At 29.0% G+C, this 20,988-nt stretch overlaps 1 protein-coding gene across 7 annotated transcripts in view; it reads right to left on the reverse strand.

The window, feature by feature from the left end:
- Nucleotides 1–226: 226 nt before the first annotated feature.
- Nucleotides 227–20,988, reverse strand: part of sdk (sidekick cell adhesion molecule) — a 44,469-nt gene continuing 23,707 nt past the window's right edge. Inside the window, exons 2-23 of one of the 7 annotated variants that reach the window (XM_086909840.1) lie at nucleotides 14,107–14,202; nucleotides 13,141–13,320; nucleotides 12,702–12,915; nucleotides 12,184–12,357; nucleotides 11,369–11,577; nucleotides 11,150–11,300; nucleotides 10,793–10,920; nucleotides 10,555–10,662; nucleotides 9,541–9,660; nucleotides 9,237–9,392; nucleotides 8,943–9,069; nucleotides 5,735–8,643; nucleotides 5,457–5,653; nucleotides 5,117–5,356; nucleotides 4,809–5,006; nucleotides 4,563–4,704; nucleotides 4,195–4,473; nucleotides 3,923–3,943; nucleotides 3,221–3,378; nucleotides 2,974–3,136; nucleotides 2,581–2,909; nucleotides 227–2,505 (exon numbers count right to left, since the gene is read on the reverse strand). In XM_086909840.1, coding sequence (XP_086765966.1) covers nucleotides 2,263–2,505; nucleotides 2,581–2,909; nucleotides 2,974–3,136; nucleotides 3,221–3,378; nucleotides 3,923–3,943; nucleotides 4,195–4,473; nucleotides 4,563–4,704; nucleotides 4,809–5,006; nucleotides 5,117–5,356; nucleotides 5,457–5,653; nucleotides 5,735–8,643; nucleotides 8,943–9,069; nucleotides 9,237–9,392; nucleotides 9,541–9,660; nucleotides 10,555–10,662; nucleotides 10,793–10,920; nucleotides 11,150–11,300; nucleotides 11,369–11,577; nucleotides 12,184–12,357; nucleotides 12,702–12,915; nucleotides 13,141–13,320; nucleotides 14,107–14,202 — 6,542 coding nt within the window. In that variant the 3' untranslated portion in view covers nucleotides 227–2,262. Of the gene's footprint in view, nucleotides 2,506–2,580; nucleotides 2,910–2,973; nucleotides 3,137–3,220; nucleotides 3,379–3,922; nucleotides 3,944–4,194; nucleotides 4,474–4,562; nucleotides 4,705–4,808; nucleotides 5,007–5,116; nucleotides 5,357–5,456; nucleotides 5,654–5,734; nucleotides 8,644–8,942; nucleotides 9,070–9,236; nucleotides 9,393–9,540; nucleotides 9,661–10,554; nucleotides 10,666–10,792; nucleotides 10,921–11,149; nucleotides 11,301–11,368; nucleotides 11,578–12,183; nucleotides 12,358–12,701; nucleotides 12,916–13,140; nucleotides 13,321–14,106; nucleotides 14,203–20,988 lie in introns of all 7 variants that reach the window. The other 6 variants (XM_086909841.1, XM_086909839.1, XM_086909844.1 and 3 more) reach the window with 6 other exon arrangements.

Here is a 20,988-nt window from a genome sequence, read left to right on the forward strand (position 1 = left end):
TGTTTTAAAAATATTTTAAAATTTATTAAATAATATTATGAGGAAATATTGTCAATAAAATTATATAAATTTTATTAACATGTACTTAAAATATTTTGTATAAGTAATGTATTCATTCAATTTCAAACGCGTTTTCAATACGCATAATAATTTATTATTAATTTATTATTAGTACATAGAAATGTGGATAAAAAAAATTGTATATTTAAATTAATTATTGGCAGTGTTTCAGAAACAATTGTATTTTTATTTCTGAGAAAAAATGCTTATGACAAGATGATAATGATTGATGCTAACAAATAAAAAATAAAATTAATATTATAATACTATATACAACAAAACTAAAAAGCAAGTTTTTTAAAAAAAGAAAAAATAAAAATATAATAAAAATAAAAAGATGATTGCATTTAAAAGTAAATATTTACTAAATAACTTGCTATCTAGTTTATAACACATATTAATTATGATTTTTATGTTGCAATTAATATTATTTATTAATATTATGATTAATTAAAATCAAATTAAAAATTCAATAATTAATAATTTAATTAATATAATTTATCAATTTTAATTCATCAGTTAATTACAATTAATAATTTTTCTATTAAATATAATAGAATTATAGCTGCCATTACTTAATTGTTCATTAATTTTCATTCATTTCATGTCATTTTTTTTTTATATTTTCGATAAATTCCTAGATTTTTAACATAATAAAACATTTAGCATATCAAAGATATTTTTAAAAATTTGTCTATATATTCTATAATTTTTTAACATTTTGTTTATATTATTTCTATAATCTTTTTTTTTACTACAAAATAAGTATTAAGAAGAATAAAAAACATTTCATTTAAAAAAAAAAATTTCATGCATCAATATCAATTTAAAATGTTTTTCGTATTTAAAATAATAATTACATAGAACGATTAGTAAAAAAATTTTGTTCTAAATTGAATAAGTCTGTATATTATACTAATGTTCACAATACTGTAAATGTAATATTATATACTACAAATGATATTATGATGAATTAAATAGATTGCATATATTGTTTGTATGTAAATGCATTAAAGCTACATTTCTTTTTCTTGAGTTTATAATTTAAAAAGGATAAAAATAAATGATGAATTATCTATTAAAAAAAAAAATTCTCAAAAATTATTCAGTATAAAATTTGATCTAATGTTACTTAAACTGTGCACTAAATATACAAGAGTTTTTATCAGTATTCTATAATTTATATAAATTTTATATACATTATACATAATGTTATTAAAAAGAAAGTCTTTTAGACATGAAAATGCACGCAGTCATATTTTACATAAGTAATTATTTGTTTACTATTTAATCAGTACAATAATGTTATCAAATTTATTTTTAATTTGTGAAGATTATTTCTGATATGATAGTTTTAATTAACTGTTTATATATTTATATAAATTGATATTATACAACTTTCATTTGTAGTATAAATGTGAATTAGAAATATTAAAAGAATTTATTCACATGAAAGAAAGTTTATAATCAATGTTGTTTTAAATGTTTTAATAATATAGTATTAAAATATTTCGTTTTCTGGATTTATTAAGTAATTGTTTCTGGCAGTTTTCGTTACGATGTTGTTTCACAATCTAATATTATTCTATTATTAATATATTATATTAACAAATGGTTTTAAACAACTTATCTTTTCTTATAATTAAAAGAATGCATAAGTATTATATTATTCGAGATCCATGCAATAATTTGTTTTAACTTCACTTAATAAAAATAAAAAATATTCATTATACATATATTTTGACTTTATCTAAAATTATAAATAATATGTATTTTAATATATCACAATATGATGGTGCCAGAAGCATATTAAAATTACTATACGTAGCATGTGAAACACTCGAGTTTGTGTTTCAACATAAGTCTTTAACTCTGTGTATTTTAATTTCGATGCTGAGCTATTAAAATTTTAACTATTCTTTATAGAAACTTTTATAAAAATTATCAAAATTTTAACAACCAGTCTCATCTTACATATATATATATATATATATATAGGTACACATACATATACTATATATATGTAGTAATTTTTTAATTTTTCTTTTAAATAGTTTTTTTATCCAAATATTTTCAAATTAATTGTTGCTCAGCATAAATTTATTTTAATTTTACTGTATAACAATTATAAATATTAGGCAATTGATTGTAATTCGGCACCCTATCTATTTAAAAAGACTTCAATTTTTTATTATGTACGAATTATACAAATGATGAGAAACCAGGCAATGGTGCTCTTGACCTTGCCATATTGTTCATAATAATTTGTCCTCCATTTAAACTGACAACAGCACTACCTTCTGGTTCAGAATCAGTGTATGATGAATAATTTCTAACTGGTTTTTGACGTTTCCAAGACTGTCTTAATGAATCATTAACATTAGCATAATGATTTACAAAAGAATGTGGATCCGATTGTACACTTTCATTTTCACTTTCAGATCCCTATAAAACAAAATTATATTCTATGTATCATATTATTATTTTTAATATATTTAAGGAAGAAATATAAAGAATTACCTGAGAATCTGTTGAACTAATTTCAGAAGGTTTTTCTGTAACACTACTATCATCAGGATTTTCATCGTATCCTTTCAAACTTTCTTCATCACTGTGATAAGCAACTGAGGCTGGTGAAGGTCTAGGAGGTGATTTACCTAACATCGTAGGAGGAGGTGGATGCATAGATTTTCTTGCTAAAGTATTTCTTTTACCTAATGTACCGCAAGCATTTGCTATATTCATAGTACCACCACCTCCTTGTCTCGATCTATAAAGCTCTAAATCAGATTCTTGTCTATCATCTGTATCCATAGCCATAGATTCTTCAAGTGTTTTTTGTGCTTCTTCTAAGACAATTTCATTATCATTAATCTATATATTTTGCATTAAAATATATTTATTATGACTTACGTTTATATTTGTAGCTTTTACTTTTTACACATAGCACTGCTATGACCATTATAATGATTATAATTGATGCAGCAGCTAAAGTAACCATAAACCAAGTTTGTCTGTAAAATGGTTTATGTTGTAAATATGCATATTCAAAATATAATTTTGATGGAGTTAAAATCTAAAAAAGATATATATAATATTTATTATATTAATGCATAAAAATATTCATAAAAAATGTATATAATGTAGCAATAATATTTACCGTTTCTGTGGAATATGCAGGATAACTAATTCCATAACGATTATATGATATTATCCTGAATAAGTATGATGTAGATGGAAGTAAATTTTGATAAGATACAGAAAACTCTGTCAATGGTCCATTACTACTACGTACTATTGTCTGCCAACGACTGTCATCTATAATTAAAAATGAAATAATATTTATTTAATTTCAATATAATATTGAAATCAAATATAATTAAAACTTCTGCATGTTTTCTTGAGATTATATATTATATTGTACATTTTCCTATAATATATTACAAGAAAAAAATAATATTTTAATCATTTCAAAAATTAATCATAATTGAAAACTTGCGAAGTTATATTGTGATCTATATTACATATTTAAAGGGTATTAATGAAATATTAAATGTAGGAACTGGATATTAAAATTGTAGGAATATCATTATCTAACATGTCAAATTTCAACTATTTATTTATTACAATATAATTATAGCAGCATTCAAAGTTAAAATATTTGATGAATTTCTAATTGAATTCATGGAAAATGTCATGCTATGACATCATCATGCAATCAACAGTACAAATATCACTAAACAAATCACAGATTAATTACAAACAGGATGCTATGTTTTAACACTAACAAAAATTATATTTAATTGTTGAAATCATCTAACAATAATCGACGCTCAATATATTTACGTGCATTGACACTTACAATGCTGCCACTCTTCCATTGCTATATGATTATAAAAAAGGTAATATTAGTAATTCAAATAATATCATTTAGAATCTTATATTACAAATATATATATAAAATCAAAATAATCAAAGAAATTCTATTTTTCATTTTTATTTTTCATATTTTATATAAATATATATATTTTTTAATATTTTTTAAATTAATTCCGTAACAATTATTTCAATTTTTAAAGGATTTTAAATATTTTAAAAGATATTTTAAATAACATAAAAGATTTTGTTATTTACCTTTTCGTCGTGTTTCAACATAATATCCTAATATAGGTCCTTTCCCGGAAGCTCCATTAGTCCATTGTAATTCAACACTAGATACTGTTTTTGTAACAGCAAGATTACTAGGTGCCATAGGTGAGCCTTCTTGAGGACCTGTCGTGACATTTCCGGATATAGGTGGACCAAAATCAATGGTTTGCGCCCGAACCATAAAAGTATATGTTTCTTCTTCTTCTAAAGGTTGAATTAATAAACTTGTTTCCGTTACTTTTTGTTTAACTTGCTTACTAAAACCTACAATAATTTAAAACGTTATATTCTATGTGAACAATTGTTTATAATTAAATTTCTCAAATAATTGGCATATATATTTAAAAACGTACGATCGTTTTGTTCTGCTGTTTCATATGTAACAATATAGCCAACTATTTCACCATTTCGTAGTTTTGGTGCTTCCCAAGAAACACGAAGACTAGTCATTGTAATTTCTGAGAATTGTAAATTATGTGGTGGTCCAGGTATATCCTGCAAATAATATTTAATAATATAATAATTAAATATATTTTTATAAGATAAATTAATTATGATTTCAATTTAATTATTATTAGATTTCAAATATAATGATATACCTGCTTAGTTCTCACAGTAATAGATGGAGTTCGAGGACCATCACCAGCAGGATTGAAAGCCAATACTTGAATACGATATTCTGTATATTTATCTAAAAATACTAAGCTATGTGTTAAATATGATGCTGGTACAACTTCTATTTCTTCTTCTTGTTTATTCTCTAAATTTTGTGGAGAATCAGTAACTAAGTAAAAGATCTAAAATAAGAAATATATAATAAATATAATAAATATAAATAGTAACTTTTAATTAAAAAATTTTATTAAAATAATAAACTCTATATATAATAAAAAATGATGAATTTTACTTTATATCCTAATAAATCTCCATTTTGCATATTGGCTTGAGGTGGTTTCCAACGTAAATGTACTTCTGTAGAAGAAATTGGTTCTGCTTTTAGATATTGTGGCTCTCCTGTGGGAACTGCTTCTCCTACATATACAGTCACTGGAGGACTTGGTGGACCTTCTCCTTCAGAATTGAATGGTAAAACTATTACTTCATAATATCTATCCTCTGTTAAATCACTTAGAACAATCTTTGTAGCCTGTAGAATTAAAAAAAATTAATACAAATCATTTAAAATCTATAATTTCTATAATTTATAATTTTTTTATACTTTATTTATACTTTTATATATTTATTACTTTTATTCCTAAAACTTCTTCTTTAGGCGTATCTTGAAGGGCTGTTGGAAAATCAGAAACTGGTTGGTAAATAACACGATAACCACCTGTTTCATGATCTCCACTCCAATATATTTCATCTATCGCATTCCAATGAACTTCTATGCTAGATGTTGTTATTGGAACAACTTTCAATCCAGTTACTCCTCGAGAAGGTGCTACAAATTCATATTATAATATCTCATATTTTAATTAAATAAATTTCATATAAAAAATAAAGAAACAAAGATTTAATTTACCTGCTGGTAGAGTTTGAACTTGAACAGATTCTGTACTCCAAGTTGAAGGACCTATATCATTAGTTGCTTGTATTCGGAATTGATAAAAAGTGAAAGGTTTTAAATTATTTGCTGTATACGAAGTTAAAGTTGGTTCTACTCTTTCAGGAATAATTTGAAATGGTCCTGAATTTTCTGATTGTTGTACTGTATAATATCTTAATGGAGCAAATCCATCACGACCCGGTGTCCAAGTAAATGTTATCTGTCTACTTTGTATTTGTGATCGACTAATTTGTGGCATTGATGGTGCTTGTGGGCGTTCTCTGTTATTTGTAGTGAAAACAAGAGCGTACGCTGTTTTTCCCCAACCTAATCTTGTTTGTGCTGTTACTGAGAACATATAATATTTTTCTGCTTCTAGCCCAGTTGCTCTAAAAGTTCTATCTGATGCAGGAAATTCTTTTGAAAATTGATGATCTTGACTATTATTTAAATGAAACATGACTTTATAAGCAAGAATCTCTCCGTTTGGATCTTCTGGAGTATCCCAAATAATACGAGCAGTTGTAAAGCTTACATCAGGAAATGATACATTTGAAGGAGGTCCAGGAGCATCTTCAAATGTTTGTACTCTAACTGGTGGAGTACTTAAAGTACCATCACCAAGTCTTGTATAAGCTAAAACTTGTATATGATATTGAACAAATTTTCGAAGTTCTGTTAAAGTTGTCGTAAATGTTGTATTACTAGGAATGTTTTTATATTGGAATGCTGATCTAGCATTTGACCCATAATAAACTTTAAATCCTTCTATTTGTCCATTTTGATGTTCTTGAGGAACATCGCCCCATCTAACTAATATGGTAGTGGAAGATGTTGAATTAGCTTCCACATTAATAGGTCCCATTGAAGGAACTGATTCACGAGTTCTTTCAATAGCTTTTGGACTTATCATTGATGATCCAACATCATTAAATGCTTGCATTACAATTTCATAAAGAGCATATTCTTCCATATTTTCTAAGATATAGGAATTTGCTGTATGATCTTCTATAGTTATACTTTTTGATTTTTTTGTTCGAACTTCAGTATAGGTAACATTATATCCCCTTGGATTTCCATACCACTCAATTTGTTGTAATGGAATCCATCTAACACGTAATTCTGTAGCGCTCATTGCACGAACTGTAACATTTCGAGGAGGATGCGATGGTGGTGCTTGAATTGTTTGAAATTCTTTCGTTGGTTCGGAAGGTTGAGAAGCACCGACTACATTGTTAGCAATTAATCGCAATTTATACTGCATAAATGGAATTAGGCCACCTACACTAATTGTACTAGCATCAGGATCTGAGACTTCGTATATATTATACCATGTTGTATTTCGAGTAGTTTGTGCTTGTACTGTCCATTTTATTATGGATGAATTACCATCGAATCCTGGCGTAAATTGAAGAACAACAGAAAATGCGTCAATATTAGACAGTGCCAATTTGGTTGGAGGTTCAGGAAGAACAGGTTCAACACCTGATTGAATGATAGCTACTGTCGGTTTTCCAGGTCCAATTGACGTCCATGCAACAACTTCAAATCTATAATGTGTCATTGCTTGTAAATGTTCAATTTTAGCTGATAGAACATCCGATGTGAAGTTTTCTATTCGTAAAGAATCTGGCATATCTTTGATCATATATTTTAATTGATAGAGTATAAGTATTCCATTAATCTCTTGAGGAGGATTCCATTTAACGGTAAGCGAACGATCACTTATATTCTCGAATTGTAAATTTTCTACTTCCTCAGGTACATCTTCGCGTGTACGAATTTGAACGGGAGAACTTTTTTCACCGTCACCTGGATCGGTGAAGCATAATACAGTTACATTATATAAAGTATATTTTTTTAAACCAATCATAATAGCACTTTGTTCGGCAAGAGGATCAAATAAACTGGGTGGTACAGTCATCGATTTATATTCATTCGCTTCGGTAAAATTATTGCCAATCCAAGCTTGTAATTTATAACCTTGATTTATTCCGTTAATCTTTTGTGGATTCGGAGGCTTCCACCAGACTTTTATTGCTGTTGAATTCATAGCTTTTGCCTTTACATTAGTCGGTGGAGCTTCTGGTACTCCTTCCTTAGTTTTGATCTTCAATCCTTCTGTAAATATTCCAACTCCTTTATCATTATAAGCTGCTATCTGTACAATATAATCTTTCCACGTAATTAAATCAGTAATAAGATAATTTTTTTGTGCTTCGTTAGTAATATTTTGTATGGTCCAAGGATTGTCATTGTAACCATATAATCTATATCTTAAAACGTATCCTAAGATATGGCCATTTCGATATTCTTCTAATGGAAGTTGCCATTGTGTAATTATTTCTGAGGATGATCGAGCAGAACCAACGAATCCTACTGGTGGTCCACTTGGAGGTTCTTGAGGAAGGACTACTACATTACTAGGATCTGATGGAGGTCCTTCACCAACACTATTTTCTGCAGTCACTCGAAACTGATATGCTGCAGCAGCTTTTAAATTGTTCAATATTACCCAACGATTTTGGGCTGAAACATTATTACATTCGATAATCCAATTTAATGCGGAATCAGGTATGGGCCCGAGATCAGAAACCTCCCGTCTTTGAACGATAAACTTTTTTGTTGGACTATTTCCATCAAATCCTGGAACCCAACTAACATTTATGGTGCGAGGAGAAATTCGTTCAACTCGATTGGCCATTACATTTATTGGTGCAAATGGTAATTCGATTACACTAAGACGAGCGGATCGAGTCTCATTTCCTCCTGGTGAAACTACAGAACACATATATTCACCCACGTCAGAAGCACGTACAGCTGCTATTTCCAATGTACCATCGTTTCGCATCTTTACTCTTTGACTAGCTTGTGTATTTATTACTCTACAAAAACAAAAAATAAATTATTGACAATGAAATGATTGATATAATACATCTAATATAACATAATAGAATTAAAGAAAGAAAAAAGAAATAATTTTATTAATCAAGCAAATTAGATAAGAAAGAAAAATAATAATATTATATATAAAATTCTTATTGTTTTTCTTTTTTTTTATTTTTCTTTCTATTATTACAATATCGAAACACATGATCTGGATTATAAATTTTTAAAAAAATTATATTTAAAAATTGTAATTTAAAAAAAACTAAAAAAATTATATTAATATAATGATACATACTGTGAATTGTGAAACCATGCTATATCGTATAAGACACTTGGATCATTGGAGACTTTACACTGCAATTCTGCAGTATAACCGAGAAGAACGGACGTATCAACAGGTGGTTGAATAATTTGTGTTCGAACTAAAATGAATTAAATTTTTATATCAAAAAGAAAATTATGTAATATATATATTTGTATAATAATCTTTTTAAGAAATATATATATATATATATATATATATATATATATATATAAGAAATATTTTATATTTTTTTTTATCCTACAATATTTATAAAGCATATTTTACCTAAAACACTAAGATATGCTGAACCATTTACAGAACCAGCTTCGTTCGCACGAATACAAGTATATTTTCCGGCGTCATTTGGTTTTACAGCAGCAATCAAAAGATCTCCATTATCTAAAACCTGTACTCTTCCAGCGATTTCCACGGGCATCGTATCTATTGATGGATTAAAATAATTTATCAATTTTCATATAATATATTTGTATTATAAATTATTATTATATTATTATTATTATTATAATTATATATTATTATAATAATTATTATTATAATTATTATAATTAATTTATAATTAATGATTTACCATTATAAATCCATGTAGTGTTAGGTATTGGAGCTGCTACTGCATTACACGTTAAAATTGCATCTTTTCCATCTAATATAGTCTGATTTTGAGGACCATTTTCCATGACTGGTCCAGATGCTGAAAACAATAATTTAAATATATTAATATTTTATTTGTAAATAATAAGAATTACATGCACAAAAAAAAAGGCAGAAATAATCAATCATAAAAAATGAACTTTTCCCATTTCAGTATTTTCCAATATATCATTAAATATTTTATAAATAATAATAAATAAATAATAAATTAAAAAATAGAAAATAATTTAATATGAAATATCATTAATTCATATATGATGGAAAACACTGAATTTACCCATATCTAACTTCAATTATAATATTCAAATAATAATATTTTATATTACTGAAATATTTATTTTCACTAAAAATTAAATTACTTACATAAAAATTAAAAAATTACATTTTGTAGTACAACTACAAATATAACTAATTCTTAAAATCTTTGTCTTAGAAATACTTTTCTAATCTAGGATTTGTTATTTACGACATATTTTAATGTTTTTTCATTATGGCAGAAATAAGTGTAAATTAATTAAAATAATTTATTTAAATTATAGATAACAAAAAAATCATATTGATTTCATTTTAAATAATAAAGAATATGCATTATAATGTAATACTGTATTAAGAAAAATGTTTTTTGTTTTTTTAACATTAATCAAAAAACATATTATATTTGTTGTTCATTCAATATATTGTTTATTTTTTATATATCATTCAATATATTGTTTATTTTTTATAATTTTTTAAGAAATAACGCGTTTTACACACAAAGAAACTATCGTGCTTTGCAAATGTATTTACTATAACTACTAGAAAAAAAAAAAAGAAAACACGGCTAACAGCTGGTAAAAGCAAACATTGTGATGTGATACGCATTCTTCAAGCATGTGCCCGGGATAATTTCAAAGGGAGGTGGATATTTCATGGCGACTTGTTATTAGAATCTTACTGTCTGGATATTGAGAGAACTTAAAACGGCGATCAGATTGGCGAACTCTGACTACATTGTAGCCAGCTGCCCAGCGGATAACTCTGTTTTTCAGTCTGCTTTCTAATCCTTCTGCCCCATAAAAAACACGTCATTTATAATAAGTATAAACAAACATCGTTTGACTAACAAAACAAAAAAGAAAAATAATTATAATATATTATATAATTATATGTAATTTTACTATTTATGTACTAACTTTTTGCTTTTAACCAAGTGTAACTAGATGCTTCACCAGCTTCATTAGAAGCAAGGCACTGGAACATTCCTGAATCGCTCATGGTTAATTTTTTAATTGTCAAGGAACCATCTTCTTCCATTGCATATCTGTAAATAAACATATTTTTTTGTATAACAATAGAAGACAAAGAAATGAGAGATTGAAAAAAGTATTTTTAGAATTTAGTGATTTCAATTAAAATATTTAAAATGATAAAAATTAAATACGGAATTTGATTAAAATAATTATATAATATATAGATAGTATCTATTAAAATTATTGTTAATAATTTACTAGCAATTTTATGTTATCTGATTAAAAATTCCTAAATCATACCTGGATCCAAGGAGATGATCTACAGGTTCTGCATTTCTGAACCAAGTGATTTTAGGAGGAGGAACTCCGACAACATCACATGGCAACGTTACAGTTGATCCATAATCGCTAAGAGTCTCTCGTTTCAGTTCCGTTATAAACGTTGGTTTTTCTGAAAATTTATAATATACAGTCAATTAACAATAAATATAAATTTCAGAATTTTTAAAATATAATTACCGTATACGACAACTTTCGCGCTCGCATTCATCATGGGATATTCGCCACTTCTTAAGTCCACGTGACACGAATACACACCAGTGTAAGTTATGTTTGCTGATATCAACGCCAAAGTTCTATTCCACGAATCGTTAAAACTATATGATATTCTCGAGTTCTCAATGGGGATCCCATCTTTCGTCCACAAAGTTCGTAACTCATGAAGAGATCTAAAATTACCCGAATAATACTTCAAGCGTGTTTCTTAGAGTAATTTCTACGTATAGAATGATTTTGAGGTAATCTGTTGAATTTTAATAATATAATATTTATTTTTAGAAAGGAAAAGATGTGAAGATATATATTTTTTTCAGAATTGATATAAATATTTTTTCTGTTACCTTTTTCTTATTTTTTAACAAACTCTTTAAAATATATATTTGAAGTTAGTATATTTTGTTCATTTTGTATTTTAATAGAAATTTACTTTTTTCAAAAATTATTTTATATTCTTTAGATTTTATATATAAAGAAATTCTGAGATTTTTATTGTCATTGTTACACACTTTTATATTTTAAAAGAAAAAGATAATTATGAATAAATTTTAAAAGATTTAAATTAAGGAATTAAATAATAAAGAATTAAATTAATAAAGATATCAATATATGATTTCTTTTTTTTCTTAAATTTAAATAACAATATGAATAATATATATATATTAATTAAAAATATTTAGATGTGAAATAATATGTAATTTTGAAAGTATAAAAAATATTATATATTTATCAAATACATATCATTTGCTTCACATATAATCTTTTCGATAAAAAATTACCTGGCATTAGCGATACAATGTATGTACGTAACATCTTGGTCCTTGATAATTTGAGTATCCTGCGGTTTCACTATGATAGTTGGCGCTATTTCGGCGTTGGCATCTCCTGTGATTTGCAATTTGAAAAACGGACTATTCTCCTCTTTGCCCAGTTGTGTGTTAATGGCTCTGGCCCTAATTCAACAAATTAACAAAGTATAAAAAAAACATTTCCTTAAAATTTTAATCTAAACTAAAAAAAGATCAAAACTAATATTAAGAAAAAAAAAAAAAAGAAAGAAAAATAATCAAATACATCTGACTATAATTATATTATAAAGAAGAATTTATCTAGAAAAGTTTTGTATTATGTATATACGATGAGATTATATTTTCAATCATTTTTTCCCCAGATATATCTCAATTTATTTGGTATTTGATTTAAGCCAATTAGGGCCGAAGTTTTAGGGCCCTATTTTAAAAATTTATATTTATCTTTACAACTTGATTGACCATCAGTACTTTACTTTGATACAAACCTGTACAAGCCTTGATCGCTCTCGGACGCGTTCAGGATAAGTAACGTGTGATGAACAGACGCATATTTTATGCCATACAACAACGATCCATCGGACGTGAACCATGTAACGTCAGGTGCAGGATGGCTTTCTATCGGTGGCAGTGTTAAAACAGCCGCGCTACCTGATTTCACGCTCACTATTCTCTCTGTGAGATCCTCGAACAACCCCATATCTGAATAAGATAATATTACGGTATTAATTTCGTTGCACTGTATGCATTCACCGCGATGAAACATAGTAATACATCGCCCCGTAATAATCAGAGCAATTGAATCTAAGCATTCTAACAAAAGTGAGTTAAAATTTGGAAACGATTAAAATTAAAATTTAGAATTTTCCATTCAAAGAAATATTTCATATTTATCTGTAATTATCATTACATTTAATTTATACGTACAGGCTACTGCAAATGTAATTCTTTCGCTAAAAATAGATCCTACATCGTTTGTGGCTACACAATGATACACTCCTGCATCTTCTCTACGTGTACTTTGTATTCGATAATAAATCTCTGAAGTAAGCTCGTTGCTGAGAGGCACACCATCCTTGAACCATTTGTACTTTGGTTGAGGATTTCCTAAAAACAGAGCAGAAATGTAAATTATTAAAATCCTAAGTTTGAAATCTCTTTTTTATCGAATTAGAGATCTTATATAAAATCTTATATAAAATTTATTATACGTATGTATATATATATATATATACACATATTGCAGTAAGGATTTCAAATTTGTAAATTTTTAACAAATTATCGCAATTCACACCATTTCTATATTTTCACGACATAAATTACGATTATTCCAAGTTTAAATGTCACAAGTGACGATTGTTCAAAGTGTTAATTTTATTCACAGATACTATGGGCATTTCTCTTTTGACCGAGAGAAGTATATGCAATATAACGACCTAATACTATTAGTACAGGGTCATATTATCATGTTACAGCACCAGACTGCAACTATAAGGCTTCATATGGTCACCGTCCCATCCGGCTGTTATTCGATATTTCATGGAAAAAAAAAAAAAAAAAAACATGGGAAAATTTGGCAACTTATTTATAAAGATAAATAAATCTTTTCTTAAGATTGGATCTATTATTTTTTCATATCAAAATATACAGTGAATTTATTGCAATATAAATGAAAGATTTATTTTTTGTAATATAAAAATTTTTATATTGATTTAATCTGAAATTTAATGGAAGCACTGGAGTAAAATTTCAAGAAAAAGAAATTTTTTTTTTTATCTTTGAAGAAATATAATATCGCGGTAAAATTATGGTGAAGAGATTCTCCACAAATTTGAAATCATCACTTCCGGCTCGTATCTCCTCAAGTACATCCGTGCTACGTTTCCTACTTACCCCTCGCTTGACACTGCAGAAATTTCGTTCGATTTTCACTAAGAATATTGCCGCTGCTAGAAGGTTGAGTGGTGAATCGTGGTTCCTGGAGAGTCTCTGCAAAAAGATCGAAAAAGCGGATTCCAATATGCAATTCAATTATTCCCATTATTTGTGAAAAGTCTGATTTTATGTTATCGCATTGACAAATATATGAATAGATAAATCAATATAATTTCAAGTAGATATTTTTAAATGTTTATTTTTTCTTAAAACTTATATAACTCTTATAATTTAAAATACTAACTTAAATTAATTTTCTTAAAGATCTTCAAGATCTTTAAAGAATTTGATGTTTTGAAAAAAGAGTTATAAATTGTATGAGAAATAACTTTTAAAATACTTCACAAATAGACTTTGAATTAGTAAGAACTAAAAAAAAGTCTTCAAAGAATCAATTCTGAATATTGCATAAAAGCTTTAATTTCTTAGTAATTTTGTTGTGAAAACTTAAATTGATATACGAGTTGTAATTTTTTTTTTTTTTTTTAAGTTATATTATATAAAAAGAATTATCAAGGTGATTATTATTATTATTAAAACATTTTAAACACATTTTAAATAGTGTTTCTCTTGTCTTAACCTTTTCATCTATTTAACAAAATTCTATAAAAACGAAACAAACTTTCGGAGACAATTAAGGAAAAAGTGTACATGGAAGAACAATTAGCGAAGAAACAAAGAGGAAGATCGAGGGAAACGATGTTGCGGTAGATTCGTCGGTTAGCCGATGAGAAAGTCCACAGCGCCCCCATCTTAAAAATCATCGGACCGTATCAGAAAAGAGGGTGCACGTGTCGGCTTACGACCATGTGACTCGGGTCTACGGCATCCGGCTGTTCGCATTCTTTCCTCTTCTCTTCATCCTTTTGGTACACCGTAAATTACGCACGCCTAAACCTGATGACTCAGTCGTTGTAACATGGAATTTGAGCATAATGCACGTACGCGCCATAACCTATAACTTTATGAATCGTCCCCAGTTGCAGTACATTGGAATTCGCGCGATTATAAACTTTGAAACTAGTTCATATATTCATGATAGTTTAAGTAATGTTTAAGAAAAATATGAAATTTTATAATTAAAATGTAAAAATTTTAAACTGTACTTTTTCTGTAGAATCTAACATGTGCGATTGTATCTTGCTGAGATATGATAGTCAATCGAGAAAATGAAAATTTAAAGATTTTTTTTTAATTCATAATTTTCCAGGAAGAAAAATAATCGTGAGATAAATTATACAAGTCTCGACGAATTTCTATTTAATATGTTTGACAACTCGTCATTTCATTAACAACTATCTGTTAATTTTTATTTAGCATCGATAAAAAGATAAATAATGCTGTTACGTAACGATATTAACTTTGTAAATTAATAACTATTAATGTGATTAAGATTTATTAAATGATTGAATATTAACACATTGTTGAGATATAATTGAAGCAACTCGTGAAACGATTATTTTTTGAAAAAAGTCGTTTCCACTTCGGTTGTATAAACGATCACGAATATTTTACGACGATGATGTTACGTTCTCAAATTTCTAGACGTTTAGACAGAAGAGTGAATAACAATTTTTAATCTCGAACGAGTGACGGAAGAAAAACAAACATTTTCACTCGTACAAACGGTTCGTATTTTCTTTTTCCGACAGAATTATTTTGATTCTTAGTATCTTAATTTTTTAACTTTCTACAAGTTTCAGAAATTATAACGCTACATATCTTTCATTTTAGAGATTCTTAAATCTCTGTCTATAAGCACGTAAAATATTTGTATATGAAATTTCTTTATATAAAAGTTAAGATAGAAAAAATTACTTGCGAGAAAATAAAAGTTAATCAGACATCTATCGCCAATCGTTTGAACCATTCATCGTCAAATGTATTAAGATTTGGTTACTTACAATTAGAAAGATTTGGTAAATATTTATTCCAGACGATAAATCCTTTTTAGAAGATTTAAGTTCAACAATTCGATGATTTAAAATTTCATTTCGTGATATGTAAAAGAATGAAAACGATCATTTTGAGTAGAGATTCCGTAAGAATAACAGGAATAATATTCCGACGGGTTGATAAATTATAACGAATAAGTAAGAAAAATAAAAAGTGAAAAAATAATCGACTGTCGTCTCGGTAATAATTTTCTTAAACAAGAAGCACCAATTTTGTTCTCGTTGAAGGATAAAATGCATAAAGAAGGAAAAAAATGATCGATTATTATTTTTCAAACATCAGGCCAGACGGTCGCGCTCGGTTGACAGTTTTTATTTTCACGTATAGTATAATCAGTCGCGTTAGGTTGAACGATGACGATGATGAATTATAGAAACGATAAATATACTTTCATTTTGTAAAACACACAATTTCTCGCGTTTTATTACACATATGCGATAACGATATCTTTGTTTTTTTCTCACATATTATCCTGTTCTCGTATCTAAGATCACACTTTTTACAGGAAGACGAGTAAATTTTGATTTTGGAAAAAAAAAAAAAAATTATCATAAATATAAACCCTACTTTCGTTCATCGAAAGGATTAAATTTTTTTATTTTACTTCAAAGAGAATGATTACGATTATGAAATATAAATCAAATGAATAAATTCAAAGAAAATTTACATCACAAAATTTTGAACGCATAACAGGTTGTCGTCCAAAAGAAGCTCGATGTATAACGAAAACCGAGGGCGAAATAAATAAGTCTGGTGTTTTTTCACACGAGACATCCGCCATGGAAAAATGAGACGAGCTGATTTTTCTTCGACGCGCCGAAATAAGACGGAACTTTAATGCGGTCAGGCTGAAATAAGAAACACCAGCCTCATATGCGCTGCTTATAGCAACTCAAAGAGCGATACTCGAAGAGCTTTATTAAGTGGAGCACAACGGGTGTTGCTCTTGCATCGCGCTTGTTTCTTAAGTCTTGTATACACGACACGAGTAGAATATAATGAATCAGAAATTTTTTTTTCCACGCACTGAAAATACGTACTATTTTATCTGTCTTTTTTATATCATATCTTCTTCATTTTCTTTTTATCTATAGAAAGTGATCAATCGTTTAAAAAATTTCCATTTCATTTATTTATATTATATATCATTGTAATTTTATCGTATACTCGCGTATATTCACATTACGACTATCTTTTTATCTTTCTGAAATACCAATTGTGCAAGGTTGAATGTACGAGGTAATTAGGAAGTTTAGAAATTAGAAAGTCTAATTCCATTACCGAAGGCTCTTATACTCGCAACACAGAAATTTGAATATTATAATATCTCATATTCGTAATTCTATTTTATAATTTCAAAGCGAGCAAGACAATTGCATACATGTATGTAATTTAAAAATGAATATCGGATATTCGTTCGAAATATGCTATGTCTGAGAATTCGCGGTATTCGCCATTTTATGCAATCTCTTTTGAATTTACAATTTTTCGAAAGTTCGCGTCACCGCGAACGACGTTCAGGATATAAAATGGAAACAATGGAAAAAGGAGCAAAAATTTCACAATGACCTGGAAACTTCTTGAATTCCAAGGAATAGTTTCCAAACATGGAAAATATTACTAGTATTTCCGCGTTGAAAACTCTTGTTCCGTTTCAAAATAATATTTTTTTTTTCACATATGATTTAATTTAAAAAAAAAAAAAAAGTAGGATCAAGTCTGCTCTTTATAAAATAAAATTTTATACAACAATGGAAGGGAAGCTACAAAGGTATTTGAATTAAAGAAAAAAAAAATTCAAACAGGATCTCCGAGTTTACCCTTTTGTCGGTGAGGCGGATGCGCATAGTTAATGATATAGCAACGTGTTTTGTCGACCAGCCCGTTTGGTAACCGGCCCGAATTCGATCAATAAGCGAAATACAAAATAATTTCTATTTCTTTCAAATGCTGGATAATTGATAAAAATCCCTTTTCTATTAAAATTTGAAAAATCATTTAACCTCCAATGAAGTATTATCATGAGTCATTAACGGTCCCCGTATCGATCGTGTCGATTATTAAATCTGAAAGGGGCGCGTGCATGCACGACCTTTTGGTTCACCAATTTGGCTCAAATTTTGCGTGTAATGAATTTAATATAGCGTGCCAATAACTTGTCGAACATATGGTACAGTTCGTTACTTAAAATTACCCATTTGTACCCACGTAAAAACAATCCTCGTCCACTTTCGTCAATTAAATGTAAATAAATAATTCTTCTAAAATCTATCAAATAAAAGTTAAAAATACCGAATCTCTTTTTCTCTTAAAAAAAAAAAAAAAGAAAAGATTAAAGATTTACAAGATCCTCCTCCTCTTTATTACGAACTCTTCGATATTTTATTGCATCAAGCGTCGTCGATTCACATCTATTTCGTGCCAGACAACAACGGAAGAACAACAATCGACAATGCGCACGAATTAAAACAGATTTCCCGATCGTACAGTTCATCATCCTAGTTTGCAAAGTTCCCTGCGAACAACGGCCCTTATGAATGGAAAAATCAGGTTTATTCAGTATGACAATCGTTGCACGATTTAACCTGGCACATGCTCGCGTTATCGTGGCTATACAAAAGCAACGGTGCACGTTGTTGCTGAACCACCGAACCCCTATTTTAAGCACCGCAGCTGTCACACCGAACATACCGAAAGATAAAAAGAGAGAGGTTTACGCGCAAGAACGAGAGAGAGAGAGAGAGAGAGAGAGAGAGCGAGGGCATGGATAATCTGCTTTTACTAACGATAGTCGAGGATATACCGGATCTGTTGGAGAGAAGCTCTCCTTCCTCCCTAGAAACAGGCCGCACTTTCCACGAGGGTTGAAGTTTTCACTGAAAGTGAACTCGACCTCGATGGATCGCTTTCCCTACGCCTCCCCAATGATTTAAACCCGACAGGACGTGTAAACGTTTTCATTAAGGCCTTTTAAATGAGGGGGTTGCGACTCGAAGTGTAGGTTCGAATTTGATCGTTGTAAATGAATCGTTCGATTTAATAATAATAGAAATAAATAGAAATTTTAGTTGGAGGGAGAGGAGAAGAATTTAATTTGATGGTTTTAAATAAAATGACGATAGAAGATAGAACACACGTTTATCCAAGCATAAAATAAACACGTATTTCACCAATAAACGAATATTTTAAAATCGTTTAAATTTGTTTTCGCAATAGATTCATAAATTTGAATCTTTCTTTCCAACCGATCATTCGAAAGAATCTGTTCTGTTGTAATATAAGTAGCTAGCTAATTTTTATATATGCGAGCAATAATTCGAAGTATACGTCAATTTCATTGCTATTCAATATTCAATACTAAATCAAAAAAAGAAAAAAGAAAAATCTGACGAAGATCGAGCCTTTTGCTACGAGCCTCTCGATCTGTTCGCCATATTTCCTCGCTATAAACATCTCGAATACATACATCTGTACAAACAGATCCTTCTTTCCACGCACCCGCCCTCTCCCTCCTCGAACGCACGCAACAAAATGGGGGAAGGAGGCGAAAAAGTAAAAAGGAGAAATGAAGAAGGCGGCCAGAAATTCCGAGAGCGTGACTTCTGCTCGTTGGATAAGCTTCGATCGAAAGGAAGAAAGCGGGGAAAGAAACACGGATACGAAGAAGGAAAGCACGAGGTTGACCACCTGCAAACTGCAGGGAGAGGGAGAGAGAAAGAGGGAGAAAGTGGCGTGCACCCTGCTGGGCGGAAGCTATATAGCTGGCACTGCGTGTTGTAAGACGCAATGCGCAACATTTTGCGGAGGGCTCCGCTGCTTATCGGCCATATCTCGCGTGAACCAACTCGAATCCATGCGAAATTCGCTCTGCGAATTCAAATCGGTTCGCGCCACTGCTCGTTTCGAAAAACGGGACGTTTTCGAGAAAAATTTAAAAATTCGCGAGATGTTTTTCTTTTAACCGAAGGATAATTAAGCGACGTGAATAATTTTCGAGACGATTTCGGTACGTTTGCCTCCTTTGCAGGGGAAGGAACATTTTCGTTTTTAAAGAAGTTGAAGAATTCTTACGTAAACTTAACGTTTATAACGTAAATAACAATTAATCCTCGAGGGACGAGTATTTTTGACGCGGTACTTTCATACGTATAAATATTAAAGCACCGATGTTCGACGAGGATGAAAAATGAAGAAGATAAAAATCGAAAAAAAAGGGTCGTTTATTCTATCACGAATCTTATTTACTTTATTTTAACTTCAGTTTTTACTTTTATTTCCTAGGAACGGGGGCGTAAGTCGATGTTTGCGACGTCTTTACGATCAAACGGACGAGGTTTATCGAAACGATTCGATAAACTGGATATAGGCAGAATGCGGCACTGGCGAAAAATCGCGACGAAAAATTGGCAAAGCAGACGATTTTTCCGTGCATCCCTTCAGATCAATCGTCCAACTATCGTACACATGTTTTTTTTTCTTCTCCCAGTATCGAATCGATATCGTGCCATACGCGTATACACCGAAAACCTTGCTCTATCGCCAAAACGATCGTTAATCATCAAAATTCAATCTCGTTCTATTCAGATGGAGAATCGATGGGATTTCGCATAAATATGCGAAAATGAAAAAAAAAAAAAAAAAAAGAAAGGAAGGGAATTGAATAAACTCCTGATGTTTCTTCTTGAAATGAATAAACTTTGAAACATCAAGATGACAAATAAATCAAGACTCTTTCCTGTTTGAAAATAGGAACTGTGATACGATATAATAACGATGATAAAATACGACGAAGAATGGATTAAAGCTTGTCCCTGTTTAAAAATAGGGAAAAAAAAATTGAATTTTAATATGCATGATATAATAATGTATTGCACAATTCACGGC

This window comes from Apis florea, unplaced genomic scaffold, assembly GCF_048593485.1.
Source record: "Apis florea isolate Af1SG1 unplaced genomic scaffold, ASM4859348v1 contig_3158_pilon, whole genome shotgun sequence".
Taxonomy (NCBI): Eukaryota; Metazoa; Arthropoda; class Insecta; order Hymenoptera; family Apidae; genus Apis; species Apis florea.